Source organism: Tympanuchus pallidicinctus, unplaced genomic scaffold (genome assembly GCF_026119805.1).
Source record: "Tympanuchus pallidicinctus isolate F22 unplaced genomic scaffold, pur_lepc_1.0 scaffold40, whole genome shotgun sequence".
Classification (NCBI taxonomy): Eukaryota; Metazoa; Chordata; class Aves; order Galliformes; family Phasianidae; genus Tympanuchus; species Tympanuchus pallidicinctus.
The window spans coordinates 681810-700296 of NW_026294759.1; the positions used below are offsets into that span (position 1 = coordinate 681810).

Here is an 18487-nt window from a genome sequence, read left to right on the forward strand (position 1 = left end):
TGGAAGGGACCTCCAGAGATCATCGAGTCCAACCCCCCAGATATGACAGGGATAATCTGTCCTTATCATTTTCCTATCCAGACAGCTGGAACGACTTTGTATTTTGGCAGCTTTTATCTGAAAAAGTGGTTTGGATTATTTAGGATTTTTTTCCTTTAGATTTTTGTCTTATCTTTATCCTTCAACACTGGCCTCTTCAGGACTTTTATCAGAACAAATGAGAAAGGGCTCGAACAGCTTCCTCTGTGCTTTCAAATTTTGTCCCCTATGACCCTGATACAGGATTGAGTCTTTTCCTCTGTCCTACATTTCTACTTTCCCTCTCTCCCTTCCCATCTCTATGTCAAATATCTCTCCTTTGCCCTTGACAGAAGGCTCCCTAGCTAAATAACCCTTCTTCATTTGCACACTTTTCCATCATTGAGGCAGTTGTAGGTGAGATCCTTTGGAGTGAATCAGTATCCGAGGTCTGGCTTTGATAATCTACACCTGTCCCCCCCTTTTAAGCACTGTCTGTTTCGCCCCATCATGCACACTGTCTATGTAATGTCTTGAGATTCCTGGGCTTTTGGGGACAGTTTTGGGGAGCATATTATCAACTCAAAGCTATGTTTGCAGTCATGACTGAGCTTCTTTATACCACCAGAAAATGAAATATTACTGAGGCCTTTTGAAGGAGAGTAATAACACTAAGCTAATGCTTAGCATTCTCCCCTCTGTGCCTTTTTCCATCTCATAAAAAGGAGCTGTGGAAATTCTGAGAGTCTGAGCTGGAAAGCTGCTTACTGTCAGTGAGCATGCCTGTGTTCACAGATTCATGAACATAGAAGTGTGAACTTTCCTTCAAGTAGGCCCCTTTTAGGTAAACAAGGAGTTCTGATCTTGTGACACAATACATAGGAAGTGTGCTCATATCCATTCAGGTATACTTCTGACATTATCTTTTTATTTTCAGATGTTTCTTCATCTTCTTCCAGTTCTGGGAATTTCAGCCAGTTCATGCCAGACTTAGCCATCAGTCAACACTCAGCATCCTCATCCCCTCAACCTACCACTAGGTCTCAAAATGGCAGAGAATATGATACGGGGACAGTTAAGAAGGCCAAGAGCCACACAGCTTTCTCCTAGGAGCAGCAGCAGACCCTGCATCAGCAGTTTCAGAGCCAGAAGTACCTCAGTCCCCATCAGATTCAGGAGCTGACTGCTGCCCTGGGGCTCACTTACCAGCATGTGAACATAGAGACTAAGGTATATCTGTCACACAGTGGCTGAATAGTCACATAAAGCAGTGACAGGATGGGAAAAGTAGTTCCTGGTAATGGGCAAAGGCTATGTAACAGTTGCTCTCCCCTCTATTCATGCCAGAGATCTGAAGTATTCCTGGGAATCAAGAGAGTCAACAGCACTTTACTCAGTTCTCGGTGAGGAGTCAGCTAAGGGGACTGTTGCCAGTACTTGTAGTAGAATTACAAATATAGTCATGAATATGAACTTACCTGGAATTCACCCTGTGAGGACCTTTGAATTCTGAAACTGATAGATACAAGTAGCAAACCTTTCACTTCACTAATAAGCATGCAGAATCAATGTTTCAGAAGTTTTCTTACAGTGCAGGGTGCTTGTGGAGGCCTGAGTGGGTCTAATTCATGGTCATTCATGCTCACGACTGCAACTTATCTATGTCACAACAATAATTGTCATGTGGCCATAATGTTGCTCCATCCACTCCTGCCAGTGCACAGATGCATTAGCCAGAAGCTGAGGCTGCTAGACAGACTTTTCCCAGGCAATAACCTCAGGGAACACTCAAAGGGCTTTATCTACTGCTGCCCATGTACCATCTGGCCACTCTCCCCTGGTTATTGCTGCTTGTAAATCTGATAACGTTCACTATTCCTTCTCTCCTTCCTAATATCTCCTGATATTTTCCCTGCTCTCCCTTCACCACCTAAGGTGAAGACTTGGTTTCAAAACCAGAGGATGAAGCTGAAAAGGTGCCAGAAGAATACCTTGTGGACTGCTTGGATCAGTGCCTCATGCAAGTAAGAACGTGGGCAACTTAACCGTACTTAAGTATCAGCATACCCAGACTTCTGGTTTGTTCAGCACAGAGGCACAACCTTAGCATAATTCTCCACATTCTGTAGGTAGCCTGGCAATATGCTGACTATGCCACTTGAATACTGCCAGAGTAAGAGTGTGTTTCTTATATATTGTATTTGGTTCTGTATCCACCCTGAACTATAGGGGATGGATATAGTTTTCTTGCTCTTAATCCCCTTGCTGCTGAACAAGAAACAACATGAAATGTGAAGAGACAGAGTAGAGCACAAGTAGATGTTAGGCCTGTGGACACCAGTGGAAGATATGCATTTTAATTCACTGTATTTCCTTTTTAGAACAGCTTCCAGCCAAGTTCTTACCTGGATATGTACCCAAAATTCCACCAGGTCTACCCGTGTAGCTAGCAACATCCAAAGAATGCCTACCCCGTGTCAACATTACAGAGCAGGGCAGAATGCTTACATCATTTTGACCAGCGAGAATGGAGGAGTCTTCTACAAAGGTGGAGAAATCTGCAGCATCCAGCAAACGGTGGGCTTCATTGCCCAGCACAAAGTAGGCTTTTGTCATAGTTATCCTGTCAGTGTGCACAAAGAAAAATGATGGTTATAACTTTCACAAGTCAGCCCCCATGGGGGCATCATTCCCAGCCATTGCTGACCACCATCTCTATTGTTCCTAAACACTGTGGATGTGAGGAATTTGAGCACCTTGGAATCAAATCTTATTCTCATCTTTCCCTTTATTCATGTAAGCTCCATTTTGGGACCCAAATATTTGCTTGCAAGCATAGCCAGATATATAGATGCTTGCACAGACATGTATACGCAGCCCTTCGTTCATATGCCTTTAATGTTGTAAAAACGGATTCCTTTATCCCACTGTCTGACTAGGCTGACTAGATTATACCCTAGATCTTCTAAACTGTGGACCTCAAAACTTACGTAAGCAAATACAGATGTATTTAATGTATACATATCATTATATGGCTGAATACACGTAACACATAAAGATACAGGCTATATGTAGAGGTGCTGGTTCTATACTTTTCAGTGACATTAAATAAATTTTTGTCATACACCAGGTACATATCTGATGATTAGATCACCAGTTCTGCAGGTTATCACAAGTTATACAATTGATAAAGTATATAGCAAAAGGAGATTTGACAAGCTGTTTGCAGAAAAGGTGTTGAGATGATCTTATAAGCATCAAAATGATAAATAAACTTTATTCTATCTTCCTTTGTCTCTTCTTAAGAAAACATAAAAAGTTCATTATACATAACAAATAATTAAAAATATTTTCAGGTGGATTATGTATTTTCCTGTGTCTTTTTCATTATAATGGGGCATCACTATTTGAAACCTAAATGGAACAAAACTAGCCATAGTAACCATATGCCATTGTTATTACTGATTTGAATCTGAAACTATAAACAACCACTTTTCTGTGCTATCAGTGGGTTAGCTTCATGACCATTGGCAAGGCCAGATATCTAGAGTTAAGAACCAGCAGGGAAACTCCCCACCTACCTTAAGAATCTTTCCTATCCAGCAATGCTTATTTAATAATGGCACCAGACTCAGATATGTAATATTATCATTTCAAACTTTAATACTGTATAGATTTCTTAAGTACCTCAGAACAGATATGTGTATCCAAGTATGATCAACAGTAGGGTCATATTTCCCTGAGACACAGGTTTTCTTTAAGACTTTTATTACAATAATATTTTCTTCATGTGATGTAGTTGTTATGGTTTAAAAAATGAGCATAGGATGAAGGCAATTATCTGAGACTGGGGTAATAAGATGTGTGGTCTTTTGTTGGCAAAGCTGTTCTGTTTTTCTGCATCTCACAGTTGTTTCCCACTACACCCATTCCCTCATGTAGCAACTCTGACCTTTTGGTTATACAGCTACACTGTTTACAGTTCTGTACTTACAATACTTGATGGGGAAAAACAGCTTTTTGAAGAATCAACTTGTATCTCAGATCATCTCGGACTTCAATTTTAAAGCACAGCTCCACCACCACACCTATCCTACTTCTATCAAGTGGTTAAACTTGGGAAAGATTTGTTCTTTGAACTCCTACACTAACAGAGTGGTTGGGATTGATTGGGTTAGCTTAACTGAAAGCAGCATACAGGTGATGGTTAACATCTCAACAATAACAACAATTATCAGGGCTCTGATGTGAACTTTTCATGCCATTCCAATAAATGCTGTTGTAGGTTAAAAAATAATTTAAAAAAGAAAAAGGGAAAAAAAAAAAAAAAAAAAAAAAGAAAGAAAGAAAAAGAGTTTTTCCCTGTCACTGTCACCTAGCAGCAGTTTGCTTGGCTGTGTCTTGAGTCTCATGCCAGGCAGAAGGTCCAGTGTTGTGATATTTAAAAGACTAAGTGACTCAGATGCAGCCCCACTGCTAGAGATGCATGCTGTGTGCAAGCATCAGAATGTCCATTAAATGTGAGAAATTAATTTGTCTTGTGGAAAGGGATTCAGAGACAGGATATGAGGGTGCTCTTCAAAACAGTGGATGACATGTATATTGCATGACTGTTGCGTGAAAGGAAATGTCTTTTTTTTTTCTCTAAAATCCACTGACATTATTTTGGATTCTTCATCACGCCTCTTCATATTGGTCAAGATGCTTTTGGCCACTGATGACAGGTCAAACAATAGATGTGTGGCAATGCTTAAATGAAAATTTTCAAAGCCCTGTTATTTAATATTCAAATCATTCAGGGTAATTAGATGACTTAATATAGCACTTGCGAATTCCTGTAGGGAAGAAGCTATTAAATATCACACCTTTTACCCACGCTGCAGAGACAATTGGGGTCAGGAGCCCTTGCTCAAGGGCTCCAGCAGCATGAAACTGTGAAGTCCTGTGACTTTCCACAGCTGTCAGAAGCCCTTCCTGAACCCTGGTCTTTCTCAGTCCACATGCCAAAACTCCAATAGCCAATTTGCATCTTCCTTCCATCTATGCAATGACATGATTACCAAGCCCCAATGCACCCTAGGGGCTCACCAACCAAAGGAGTAGTTGTTTCTGTGAAGGAACATTCAATTTCTGCAGAACACATGGCAAATGCAGTAACAAACCATAGTTTCAGAGCCTCCATCCCACAGCTATTTTAGCAAAAGGTGTGTTGAAAAGTTTAAGCTTTGTTAATATCTCTCATACTTAAATAATTATTAAGCATTGCAGATAAAGGTCAAATGCAAGCATGTTACTGGACTGTCATTAGTGTAAGCCAAGCAACTAACATCTTGCCTATTCCTGGAGCCCATCATGCAACACACCTGAAATAGAAGAGGCTTAAGAACAAAATGTCCTTGCAAACAAAACTATTTACACAGAGGCTTGTGAACAAGATGCTGTGCTTGCAAACTTGTTCAGAAGCTTGCAAATTCACTTGCACTTGGTGTCTGTACACTCTCATCAAATAAGGTTCTAGTAATACAAAATAACAACAAGAACTTTTGAACTTTGTATAGGCTTAATGGGTTAATTAATATTAATTTATCTCCTGGGTGGCATAAAGTTGGAGTTAGTTTTACATGTGATGTGTGATACAAAAGGGGGTCACATACAAGGAAGAAAACATATTAGGCATACCAGGTAGCCTGTAATGTCCAAGTACTCCAGCCAGAAAGAGGAGGAGGAGAAACAATATGGTTGGGATATAGGGAAAAAAGGGGGGCTGTAAACCCTGATATTATGAGAAATCCTGGGGGAGGGCTTTCCCTGTAGACTTTCCCTTTATTGGAATAAAGAAAGCTGGAGAATTTCTTCAATCTCTTTTCGGGATAATTAAGCAAGTCTATTTGAGCAAAATTTTCCCAACACACTTGTACCTCTCTACTTCTAGGCTGGGCCTAGGAAAGATCATGGAGCAGATTCAATTGGAAGATAGGATAAGACACATGTGAGAGGAAGAGGTGGTCTAAGTCAGCTATCACAGCTTCAACGTGGGCAGATTATGCCTGAGCAATTTGGTGACCTTCAGTGATAGAGTGATGTCAACATTATATAATAGAAGAGCAACTGATGTGGCCTATCTGGACTTGTGCAGTGCCTTCAATCTTGTTCCCCATCACATCCTTATTTTTGAATTGAAGAAAGATGTTTTTGAAAGTTGGACTATTTGGTGGATAAAGAATTGTTTGGATGGTCGTATCCAGAGGATTGTAGTCAACGCCTATACATACAGTTATAGGCCAGTGAAGAGTGGTAAACCCCAATGAGGCAGTCTTGGTACTGACGCTCTTTGACATCTCTATCAATAATGACTTAAACAGTTCGCTGATGGTACTAAGTTGAATGGTGCAGTTGACACAATAAAAGGAAGGGATGCAATTCAGAGTGACCTGGACAGGCTTGAAGAATGGGCCTATGTGAATCAAATGAGGTTCAACAAGGCAAAGTACAGGCTGTTGCACTCAGGTTGGGGACTTGGGTGTACTGGCAAATTTTGATACTAGCCAATGGTGTGTCCTTGCAGCCTAGAAGGCAAACTGTATCCTAGGCTGTATTAAAAGTGTAGCTAGCAGGACAAGGGAGGTAACTATTCCTTTCTACCCTGCCCTCCTTAGGCCCCATCTGGAGTATTGTGTCTGGGCCCTCCAACACGGTATAGATGCAGAGATTTTGGAGACAGTCCAGAGGATGGCCATAAAAATGATCAAGGAGCTGGAGCACCTCTCCAATGAAGACAGGCTGAAGGAATTGGGCTTGTTCAGTCTGGGGAAAAGAACGCTGCAGGGAGACCTCACTACAGCCTTCCAGTATTTAAGCAAGATTATAAACAGGAGGGAAATCAACTTTTCACACAGGTAGGTAGTGATAGGACAAGGTGGGATGGTTTTACACTAAAGGAGGGAAGATTTAGATCAGATGTTCAGGGGGAGTTCTTTGTTGAGATGGCAGTGAGGTGCTAGAACAGACTGCCCAGAGAGGTTATGAATGCCGTGTCCCTGACAGTGTTCAAGGCCAAGTTAGATGGGGCCTTGAGCAACCTCATCTAATACTTGATCTAGTGGTTAGCAACCCTGCCTGCAGCAGGGGGGATTGGAACTTGGTGATCCTTGAGGTCTCTTCTAAATCAAGCTATTCCTTAATTGAAGAAAAGACTGACAAAATCCTATGACCTAATCTTAAACAGCTGTTATAAAGGAGTATGTCCTTTTTTTCTAGTTGCCAGGGGAAGTAGTAGCGTCACCATCCCTGGAGATGCTAAAGAAACATGTAGATGAGGTGCTTAAGGACGTGGTTTAGCAGGCAAGGGTAGTGATAAGCTGACAGTTGGAATTCATGATTCAACCTTATCCAACCTTGATTCCATAATTCTACAATTAATACCACTTCTTCTGGGCTAAACACAGCAAGGTTACATTTTACCTCCCTTTCTTCTCTACTGTGGTGCTACCCAAATAATTATTTCCTTAAAACACCATTCTGGTAAAAAGTACAAGCAAGAAACACTGTTTCAGCATTAAAATAAAATCATTTATTTTCGATTCAATCAATTTTGTAAAAACATCAAGCAGAAGCAGAGCAGCAGACAACACACATATGCCATAGAACATGGCCATGATTACTGCAAGAATAGCAGCAAGCATCCATCTTCTTTGTAGTGGAAGTTCAGCTATGAAATATAATCCTTTCAAATACATTAAAATACAGGATTTCAGTACAAACTGCATTAGTGAAAAAAATTATTTATGCTTTTATCATTTATTTACTCTTGCCAACTCAAGACATTTTGTATTCTTGGGCAGTAGCAGACTGGACTCTCCAATCTCACCACTTAAAAAAGATCCAGTTTCACACAGGCAGTCACTGAGTTCTAGTAATCTCCATACTAGGAGATACTAATCATACTAGGAAAAGGATGATTCAGTTCTTTTTAAAAATAAAATGAAAACATTTAATTGCCATTTTCATTCTTTCATTGTCTATCTAGGTTTTCCTAAACTTGTCACGTCACCCAGAACAGCTACCAGAAGAGGTAATTGATAAACCTTTCAGCAGTAGAATATGGAAAAATCAAACTAAGCACTGGAGATGGCATGAAAACATTTGCTTGCTATCTTAAAACTAGGATTAGACAAGAGATTAGGGAAAAATCCTGCTCTAGCCCCCCTACTATCCAACTGGGTTTTCCTCACTGACATTCAGGTTTCAGAATAATTAACTATGATTTAACTTAACCATGCCCTTTACCTTTGCCTACCCTCTACCTCTGAGAAAACTGCCCATGATATTTTCACTGTGTTCACAAATTGCTAGTGAATCCTGATATACAGATAAGCAAACTATTTCTCAGCACTCAGAAGATGGCTAAATATAGCCACTACTCACATTTCCAGCAATGGCATTTTGGTGTACCATCTGCTGCAACATTCAGGTTGGGACAAGCCAACATTTTCTCAGCAGAGAGATTAGGGAAGACAAGATCTAAACTGCTACAAATAGTTCCAGAGATTAATTGTTAGTTATTTGACAGGCATAAAGCATTCAGCAGCTTTGGAAATCAAAATGTTTCCACAGCAGGTACAGACAACACTCCCTCTAATTTCTCTTTTCTCCTCCTCTTTAAACTGCCCTATGTACGTAGAAAGGCAGGAGGCAAAGGGTAGGCAGGTACTGACCTTTCCAGGTGGAAAGACGGAGTAACTGAATCAAGTTAAGATAATATTTAGGTTTTCAGTTCAGAGATGAGAGGACCCAGGTGAACTTACTAGATGACAGAGGTTGCTACAGAAAAAGGCAAGACAGCAGGAAAGACTCCGGGCTACAAATAGGGTATTTGTTGCAGAAATTAAAAGTTCTTATCCAAGTTTTAGCTGCAAGACACGTGTCAAAGACCAGAGAATCATCCGCAAAAGAGGTAGCGAAGTGGATCTTGAACAGTAAACATGGATCTTTGCCATCTCCACTGCTCCTGACCTTGGCATTGCACATTCCCCTCCATAAATGCAATTTCACCTGTCCACACACACCCTTGCAAAGGATTAGCTTTGCAGAGATGCCTTTGAAGAGAAAAGAAACCCAAAGTAGTGGAGTGCTAAACCCCACCAACAGTTAAAGCAGGAATTGAAAAGGAGAGGCAAAAGAAAGGAATAGGAATTGGATCTCTGAGTCAAGACCCTAGAAACCCCATGAGACAAAACAGGAGGAAGGGAAAGAACAATACTTAGGTCTAAGTCTCATAACCACTCTGGGTCCCCAGGGTATGCCAAGGGGCCTGGTACTGATGCCGTACTGGAGAGCTCGAGAACTGTGTGATACTATCAGAGGTGCTCTGGAAGCTGTAGGCGTCTTCTGCCTGCAAGCTGTCATAATCCACATTGGTAGGGTAGCCATGATAGAAGTTCATCTGCTGACTTAATAGACCCATGGCCTGCTGGGTGTTGCAGCTTGTTGCACCTTTTCCAAAGAACCCCTCATCCTCCATAGCCATGAATGGGTACAAGCCCTGCCCATTCCCATAAGTCTGGCCACTGCTGTAAGCCTGGTGTGCACTGGTCACAGCCTGAAGATTTCTGTTGGCACCAACAGGGAAGCCCTGGTGAAATGTAGGGGTCATATCCAGATACGCAGCTTGATGAAACCCATTCTGGGAAAGACAGATAATAGTCCATTCAGTAATTATTAGCACCACACCAACTGTACCCATTGTATTGTATGTATCCTACTTTCCACCTCCTTCAAAATATGGTCTTTTCAGTCCAGTGTCTTCACTATGGTTAATTAATATCAGAGATCACAGATCTTAAGTTAAAAAGCCTACAGTCCAATTCTGGGAACACCATGCTAGAAGAAAAAAAAAAACACCAAAAAAACAAACAAACAAAAAACACCGGCAACACGAACAGCCTCACTGGCCCTCCTGAGCTGTTTAATTTTTTTACCACTTCTTAACTAAGTGTAAAAAAAGATACCTCAATGGCCAAGGCAGGCTTGAAAAATAGATGCTGCTGTAGAATTCATTATGAAAAATGAAACTGACTTGGACATGATACACTTTTCCCCACAGAAAGCAGGAACCCTGACTAGTAGTAAGGCATACTTGGGCAAGGGGAATTCTCTCACCTGTGGTAGATAAATCCCTTTATCCACCCACTGACTCTCCTTTTGGCAACGTTTAAATTTCATTCGTTGGTTCTGAAACCATGTCTTCACCTAGAAGAGAGGGGATAGAACACGGAACATTAGAAATTCATTCCTATTTGAATCTTACTATGTATCCCCCAAATTTTTCTTTCTACAGCAATATACATTGGTTGCTCCAGAAGTAATGTCTCCTATTTATTTCCATGGAAACTCCAGTAGCTAGAAAGAGCACAATAATGCTATTGGATAGAGCGAATTCCCAGATACGGAGCACTGTTTTTCAACATAGCCACCATCATTAGCTATGCATTTTCACCAGTGATAAAAAACAGCCTGTGTGGCACAACTCATTAAAATATACACCAATGCAAGTGATCCACATTGCCAACACTACCTATGGCCTCACTGTGCAAACGTCCATTGCCCGATTTCCATAAACGTTCATAAAGCGTCAATGAATGTCAGTGGGTTAAGTGAGACACGTTTGCTTCATTTGCCCTTCCATGTCAGACACTATTTTGTCAGATTGCCCCTCTGCTGCCATCTGTCGCACGGCAACAAAACGTAATGGAATACTGGCAGGAAGCTTCTGCCTCTGAGGTTGTGATCCAACATAATAAAATAGGAGGCATTACTTTTGGAGCAGCCCTCATAGTTTCTGCCTTGCTTCCAATACTATGCACGGTTCCATCAGCTAACATTACATAGCTGTAGAATCAACGCTGGGACTAGTGTACTTATAGCTCCGGTCACCGGTTTTTACACTCAAAGCATCAAAACCCCTGCCTGAAAAACATGCCAGACAAGGCAACTACAGCAAAGTTGCTTGAATGGCGGCAGCTTCTCACTGCTGGGCAGACATCAGTGCCGATTCACAAATCGCCTCAGTCACACATGAGTAACTGGTGGGGCAAGGACCGTATCTCTGACACCAATATACTGAGAAACACCCCTCCCTGTGAGTCCAAGAAAAGAAAAGATGTTTGAGATGACTTTACATTTAATGATGCAATTTGGCTGCTCAGAGGAAGATGTTACCTGCTTGTAGGTGAGCCCCAGGGCAGCAGCTAGCTCCCGGATCTGATGGGGGCTGAGGTACTTTTGGCTCTGAAACCGCTGGTGCAGGGTCTGCAGCTGCTCCTGAGAGAAAGCCGTGCGGCTCTTGGCCTTCCTTGCCCCACTCTCACCTTTATCCTTGACCTTCTGAAAAGTGGGGTGGTGAGATGGGTGGTCTGCAGTGGGGCTAGTGGCAGAGTCCGGGGTATACTGAATGAGTGTCCCAGAGCTGGAGGAAGCTGGAGAGGCATCTGAGGAGAAAGGACAACTAGAGTGAGCAGTCACTCCAGATAAAGACTTCGAGGTTCAGCTTCTGGAACACTGGAGACCGCTGCAGATTCCATAGCCAGGGTGAGCACGAGAAGCAGCGGTAGCCGGCAAGACAGCCCGCAGCTTCGCCGGGACACGAAGGCCGCGCCAGGTCTTTCGCGGCGAGCTCCCAGCCCTTGCCCACCGCTTAGCTCCCGGCGGGGCAGGTGAAGGAGTACTGCCTACCCTCCCACCCCACGACACGGCCCGGCCATCGCTCCCTGGCAGTGGACAGCTTTTGATAAAAGCCGACGGGCGCTAGCGGAGCACCAGAGGCTTCGCGCTGGTGGAGGGGAGACAGCAAGAGATACGGCCACCTCTTCGGGTCCACATACCTGGGTGGCTGGGCGTCTTCTGCGCTGCGGTCAAGGAAAGGTCTGCTCCTGTAGCTTCCTCAGCGGACGCACTATCCATGCTGCCCGGGGAGGGCCAGTAGTAGTGCCCGCACCTAACGGCGCCGTAGGACGGCATGGCCAGGTGAGCGCTCATGGTCGGGACGGCACCTCCAGCTGTAGCTGGCGGTGAGCTGATTGCGGACGGACCTACTTCACGGAGATACCCCATTAGGCGGTGAGGGGCAATGTTTTATGTCCTCCCCAGACTGGCTTTGGCCAGGGGATTGTCACGACCATTGTCATGTTAAAAGTCAGTTGATTGGGGGGGAGTGGCTTTGGGGATATTCAGAGAGTGGGGGAGGACTAGGACAGAGGGGCCAACTTCCCCATTTGGGTCCTCGGTGGGGGTCAGTTCTTTGCTGCCCGCACACCCGTCCCCTCGGGGGAATGGGAAGAGACGCTTTGTTTCCACCTCAGGCCTAGCAGGCGTGAGCGAGGCTGTCCCGTACGGCAAGTTAGGCTGGGCTGGCACCCCCGCCCTCACATTTCACAGTCTTGCTCCCCACCTACGCCTCCTCATCGATCCCCACCCAAGTACAAAGAATGGAGGGGGAGCCCAGAGATCCCCCCGGGACATGCGGAGGCTTTTCGTGTCTGCATTGCAGACTGCAGCCATCATTGTACACAGATAAGCATTCCTCCTTGCAAGGAATACAGACTGGGGCCGGCGGGGAGGGCGGTGTTTCAGGATGGTGTCTGCATCACAGGGAAGCAAGCTCAAAGAAAGACGAGCTCCTCAGTTTTTCTAAATGCTAACCCAAGGATGAGACAGACAAGTCTATCTTGGAGGAGCACAAAGGAATGTCACTTCTCAAGCTTCTTTCCTCAGATATTTGTCACTACTTTTCATGACATTTGAAATAAGCAAGAGTTTACAAAAAAGAAGAGGAAAAAAGTTTTTGGTAAGCTCCAGGAAGAGGTGGCAATAACCCTGTTGAGGATAATATAAAAGAACCCTTCAGAACTTCAGCACTTGAAGCCAGGCACTACTGTTTCCACTGTCCCACAGTCTACACCAAAGTATTACTATTTTGTTTAAGGAAATTATGAAGTTACTGGAGTGATAATCATAATTGCTCAGGGGTTATAAAATGTGGAAAACCATCTGAGAGATCTACAAATGAGAGCGTGAGACAAATCAAATTCCTTACTTCACCCAGTGAAAGGACAGGACGTGGCTCCTGCCTGTCTAAAAAGAAACAGGGGATTGTTATTGGCTGCTAATTATCTTCTATGGCAACAGAAATATGCCTCCCTTGCTTCCTTACATTTCTTCTTCCCCAGCTTAGTCATGATGAGCTGATGAGCCCCATGTGTTAAGTTAAGCCCCCCTTCCCCCAGCACTGCTAGGTAGTGGCAGAGAGTTGCTGGCCTGAAGGTGCTTTTGCAGCTTGGAAGGGCCCTCGTTGGGGTCATTTTTGATGACTTTCTAATTTATGGTGATCTAGTTTCTCAGAATCTGGATAGGGTTCAGGTAGACACGTGATTAGGAATGCAGGAGAAAGTTGTTATAACTCGATGAGGGGGTAAAATATGGAGGCAGATGGTATCTTGCCCTGAAGCAAGTGGTGTAAGCTGTGGGTTCCCTGCTTCCCTTAGGCTTTTCCCTGTCCCCACATTTTGGGCTGCTGGTTTCACACATGGTTGCTTGCTTACTGTTATGGGCTCAGCAACTGCACACGCAGAGTTTATCTATTAAATGAGCAAAATCATTGTGTAACTGTTACGGTAGTGGTGGCCACTGATCTGCACAGTCCCTTTGCTGATAGGGCTTCACAGGAGATATGCGTGCTGTGAAATAATGTCTGAGCTCATAAAAAAAACAACAGCCTGTTGCAAAAACAGGGAAAACTACAGGGTTTCAATGTCAGGGAAGCTGTGTTTGCAAACCAAAGTGCTTATTTAATTGTCTCTTGGCAATGATAGCTTAAGGGGCTCCACTTATTTGCCTCTACAGTGCGCATTAAGTGAAATAGTAAATACTGTTCTGATAATGTTTATTGACACAGACAGAAGGCTGGAGGCCATGCCGCCTGATGCTGTGAGGTTCCAGGATGCACTCTTGCCATCTCACAAGCTGCAGACTGAGTCATCAGTGGCAACACAGCTTGTGTAGGGGCACCCGTAGCAGAAAGATTAGCGTTTTACAGCCAGAATAACACCTTCACTGCCACCAAATCCCCACTCTCCCTTGGTTTATAATTTTTTTGCTATTGAACTGTTTCCCTCCCAGAGATGGACCTGCTTTGCTGTCTGCATGGAACTGATTTCATTTCCCCCCCTTAATTTTTCCATAATCTTTGTTTATCCTTTGATTTTGTCATCTTGCTCGTCTCTAATTCCCTTTATTTTCACTGCTTTTTGTTCCACTTGTTGCCCTCTAGTGACATGAGTTTGCTTCCTCTTCCTAGCCAGACCTTTAATCAAATTATCAGACATCTTTTGAAATGTCTTAGTAGGATAAATAAGGCTTGTGTAAGTGTATAAAATCATGTCTAGAACTAAAGTCGGAATTTATGAAAAGAAATTCAGTTATTTACCCCAAATAAATTTTACACATGATAACATATTGGGAAGATAAATCCATAAGTCATACAGGCCCAGAGAATGCTATGGGAAGCAAGATGTAGACATTCAAGAGGCTCCCTGAGGTGCTGGGTCTGGGACCTATGCCCTGCGACACCATTAAGCTGCAAAGTAGATGTACTGCCCATGAATGTATAGAGATGATGTGTTTTTTAAAAACACCTGCTGAGAATGACTCTGAGAACAGACCCAAATATTCACCCATATTCCTTTTTGCTGCTGTTTTCAAGTGGAGCAGCATCGCAATTCAGATCTGTTTTGGTCCTATTCTTCCCAACAGATTGAAATTGATTTGTTTTTAAGCTGAAGGCTGTGTCACCTCATTCTTAATGCTGTGGTCACTCCCTGCTTTTGCAGTTATCGCTTCATTATGTGCCTAATATGATGGGACTAGTCACTGTGTAAGCATCAGTTGGGTCATTAAGCATATGGAAGGGAATGTAAGCAGTTACTTGGCAGAAGCATGTCCCATGGAGCCTTTTCCATAGTCCTTCCAGGGTAAAAATAGAAGCTGATGTCTAAAAGCTCTGTTGGCTGAAACACAAGTGAGATTGGACAAGGGCTGTAAGGTGTTTTCATGCAAGTTCCTTCTACAAGGGTTCACCTATTAGTGTAAGTAGGGTCACCGGTTTCAGAAGACTGGAGCTCAAACTTGCACTGAAGTGATACAGACAGACCAGCTTACAGAGGCTGAGGAAGCATCAGCTGACTTTAAATTCAGCTTTGGAGCTTATACCTCTGGATCACAGTTCTACAGGTTCCTACCTCATAGCCCTGCTAACCTCATTTTCATCAGCAGATCACTGTTAGAGTTGTCTCAAATTTTATGTAGATCGAGTGTTCTTCTGTAGCTGACTCAAAAGTGTCTCATCTGTGTTTCAGTGAATATTCTGAACTGAACTTTTGAGAGTTCCTATATTGTTCATGCTCATGTTCATGGTGCTCTGTGAGCTGTAACCAGGGGTCCATGGCTGAGCCTTGCTACTCCTCAGAGGTTTCCGTGGGAGGCATCAGGCTCAGTCAAGTATGTGCATGATGGGGGAAGGCAGGTAGAAACCTGTTCATTGTATTCTCTTGAGCTTGTCCACCTTTTCCTGCAAGGAGGTTCACTTGGTACTTTTTAGATTGAACTTTCTTCAGCTAACTCTCAGAAAACATCTGTTCCACAGCCTTTGACTCCAGACAGCCTCCCCGGCATGGCTTGGTCACAGCTAGCAGTCTGGATCGAAAATGTCATGTTTGTGGAAGGAAGGCAGCCAACAAAGAATAATAAAAATTAGATCCTCATTCATATTAAAATACAGCTTTTCTTTCTCTTGACTTTTTAGGGGAGCAGATCAAGAAAAGGACAAAGTTTCTCCTTTCTACTGACAACCCTGCTGCTTAATCACCTGAGAATTACTGGTTAATGTGACCCATTGTTAACCGTGAAGAGGCAGACTTGAACAGAGGGACCGTGGAAGCAGGCCGGCAGGAAATCTGGAGTGTCAAAATAAGGTGGAAAGAAAGCTAGTGAGACCACGCAGATGGGCCTGTTCTTTCTTTATCAGCCCTTCTTTGCACTAACGCTTGCTACATACAGAAATGCTGAAGTGCTTTATTTGTAAGTACTTGTCTCAGGAAGCATTCCCTATCAGTGCTTACAAACTCGAATAAAAAATGATCTCTTTGGGGAATACTTGAGAGCCATGGTTGTTGAGTACTGGGGAACATGTGGAGATTGCGTATTAGACAAGAACCTTCCAAATGGCCTCCCCGATCAACTTCTTCACTCTCCCTTTTGGTAATAGTGATTGTTCTCATAGGCCCTCATAGTTAGATGTGCTCTTACTAAAAGCAAATGCACAGTGTTAGCTGTGTTCAAATGCTTGCTTTGCGTAGAGTTTCTGCAATTTCCAGCACCGGGGGAGGGATACCTAGTGCTGTGTTTCTCATTGCACAAAGACCTTGTGTAATTTAAAAACATGTGACACCTCCTAAGCTCTCCTCCTAAATGCTGCTCCGTATCAGACAGTTTGTGATTTCTGCCCTTGAACAGATTTCTTTTATGAATTTTTAAATGAAGCAGAGGCGCTTTTTTTTTTTTTTCTTTTTTTCCCCCCTCCCCTCAGGTTTCTGATCCCTCTTTCTGATGGGGACAATTTTAGACAACCCACTCAGTGGGAAAAGTTTCTGCAAAGTCCATAGCTACTCAGAGCCTACAGTTAGTGGGGCACTTGAGAGGTAGGATGTGTGTTGAATGTTCTCTTGGGTTCACTGTGTATTGTGGCACCTGTTTTCTTCCACTTTTTCATCTGAGGCTAATCCCATGTTTTTCAGTGCTGTTAATGAGGATTGCATGCCAACTGGATAACTGTAATTATGCTTGTGCAGGCTATAAGTGGGCACACCATCTGAGAGTCGTTTTATTCCTAATACATCTCATGAACCAATTAGCACATAGTTCTCGAGCAATTCATTGTGCTGATTCTGCTACATCTGGATTTTTGAAGTCCAGAAAGTCCACATAGGAGCAGATCACCTATAAGGCAAGTGTCTGGTTGCAGGATGACTGAAAACGGGTGCTTCTCTTTCAAATCTCTCACAGGTAGGGACAGAGACCTCCACTCTATCTGGTCCTTACCCCCATCGGTCCACCGTCTCCCTTCCTCCAAGACTGGCTCTTGCACACACATTCATGTGTGATTAGCAACTGTTAGAGCCTGAGGCTCCCTGGCTGGCACCCGCTCTACATCTGAATGGCAGCCGGTGAAACCCAGTGCTGTTCGACGGGATCTGCAAGTGCATATTGTCTGGGACTGACGGAAGAAAAAGATTTACCTGCTTTTGTCTAACAATATTTATGTGGCCGACTTTGCTGAGATGGGAAAGATAAAGGGACAAAAGGAAGAACAGTGAGTGACAGTAGTTTTTTGTTTTGTTTCGTTTTTTTTTTTTTTTTTAAACAGAATGTCTTTTATTTAGAAATTGCCTTTCAGTACTTAAAGGTAGCTTATAAACAAGATGGAGACCGACTTTTTACATGGTCTGATAGAGAGCAAGAGGAAACGGTTTTAAACTAAAAGAAGGAAGATTTCTATGAGCTTTCAGGAGGAAATTCCTTACTCTTATGTGAGGCACTGGAACAGGCTGTCCTGAAAAGTTGTGGATGGCCCGTACCTGGAGGTGTTTAGGGCCAGGTTGAACTAGGGCCATGGGCAGCCTGAGCTAATGGATGACAACTCTGTCCACAGCAGGGGGTTAGAAATGGATGAGCTTTAAGATCCCTTCCAATCTAAGCCATTCTATGAATTAAATTGAGTGGAAGTTGGAGGCTTGGGAAGAGGATATAACATCTACATTGGATCAAAGAAATCAGTGTGTAGAAATTTAACAAAGTTTTGTTACTGTTAAGTCAGGTATTCTTTATTAGAAGCACCAGGAAGCACTGGGGATATTTCCACCATAAGTGCTTCAAAGATTACATGATTCAGAGTCCATTATATTTCCACAGGTGGTACATACTCATCAATTATGCATGAGACAGTGAACTTATAAATGCCTATCTCAGGTAGTGATTTATGAGGTCTCCAGTCTTCTATTCCATGGTCCTTTCAACTGTCTAGCATTCTCTTAGCATCATGACAGTCCAATCGACAGTCTTTTACTTCATCCAATAGTCTTCATCACTTTTCCTGTAGATGAACTTTCTCCACTGACACATGCTCAGTAGGAGAATGCCTATTGTAAGTAATTTATAGGTACCAAAATTTTAACATTTGCTCACTCAGCACTCAGCCATTATTTCTGGGCATCTGCTCATCCTTAAGATACACTTGGCAATCTGTATTTTAATGATATATACTGGGTTGTAGAAGATAAGGAAGATAGAGGGGAGTATCTTAATGTCTGCCTGTTGCATCCCAACTTAGTCACAGAGTGAGACAATTCAGTCTTGTGTGGAG

General features: G+C 43.1%; 1 protein-coding gene and 1 long non-coding RNA gene across 2 annotated transcripts; one reads left to right on the plus strand and one right to left on the minus strand.

The window, feature by feature from the left end:
- Window positions 1–7971: 7971 nt before the first annotated feature.
- Window positions 7972–12178, minus strand: NANOG (Nanog homeobox). The gene is made up of 4 exons (XM_052701754.1): window positions 11898–12178; window positions 11236–11504; window positions 10177–10266; window positions 7972–9700 (listed from the first exon to the last, which is right to left on the minus strand). Exons 1-4 carry the CDS (start codon window positions 12124–12126, stop codon window positions 9284–9286), a joined length of 1005 nt encoding a protein of 334 aa, XP_052557714.1. The 5' UTR covers window positions 12127–12178; the 3' UTR covers window positions 7972–9283.
- LOC128089903 (uncharacterized) lies at window positions 11933–17435 on the plus strand. Its single transcript, XR_008210712.1, has 3 exons — window positions 11933–12039; window positions 15872–16146; window positions 17131–17435. It is a non-coding gene; the product is annotated as an uncharacterized LOC128089903 (long non-coding RNA).
- The last annotated feature ends 1052 nt before the right edge of the window (window positions 17436–18487 follow it).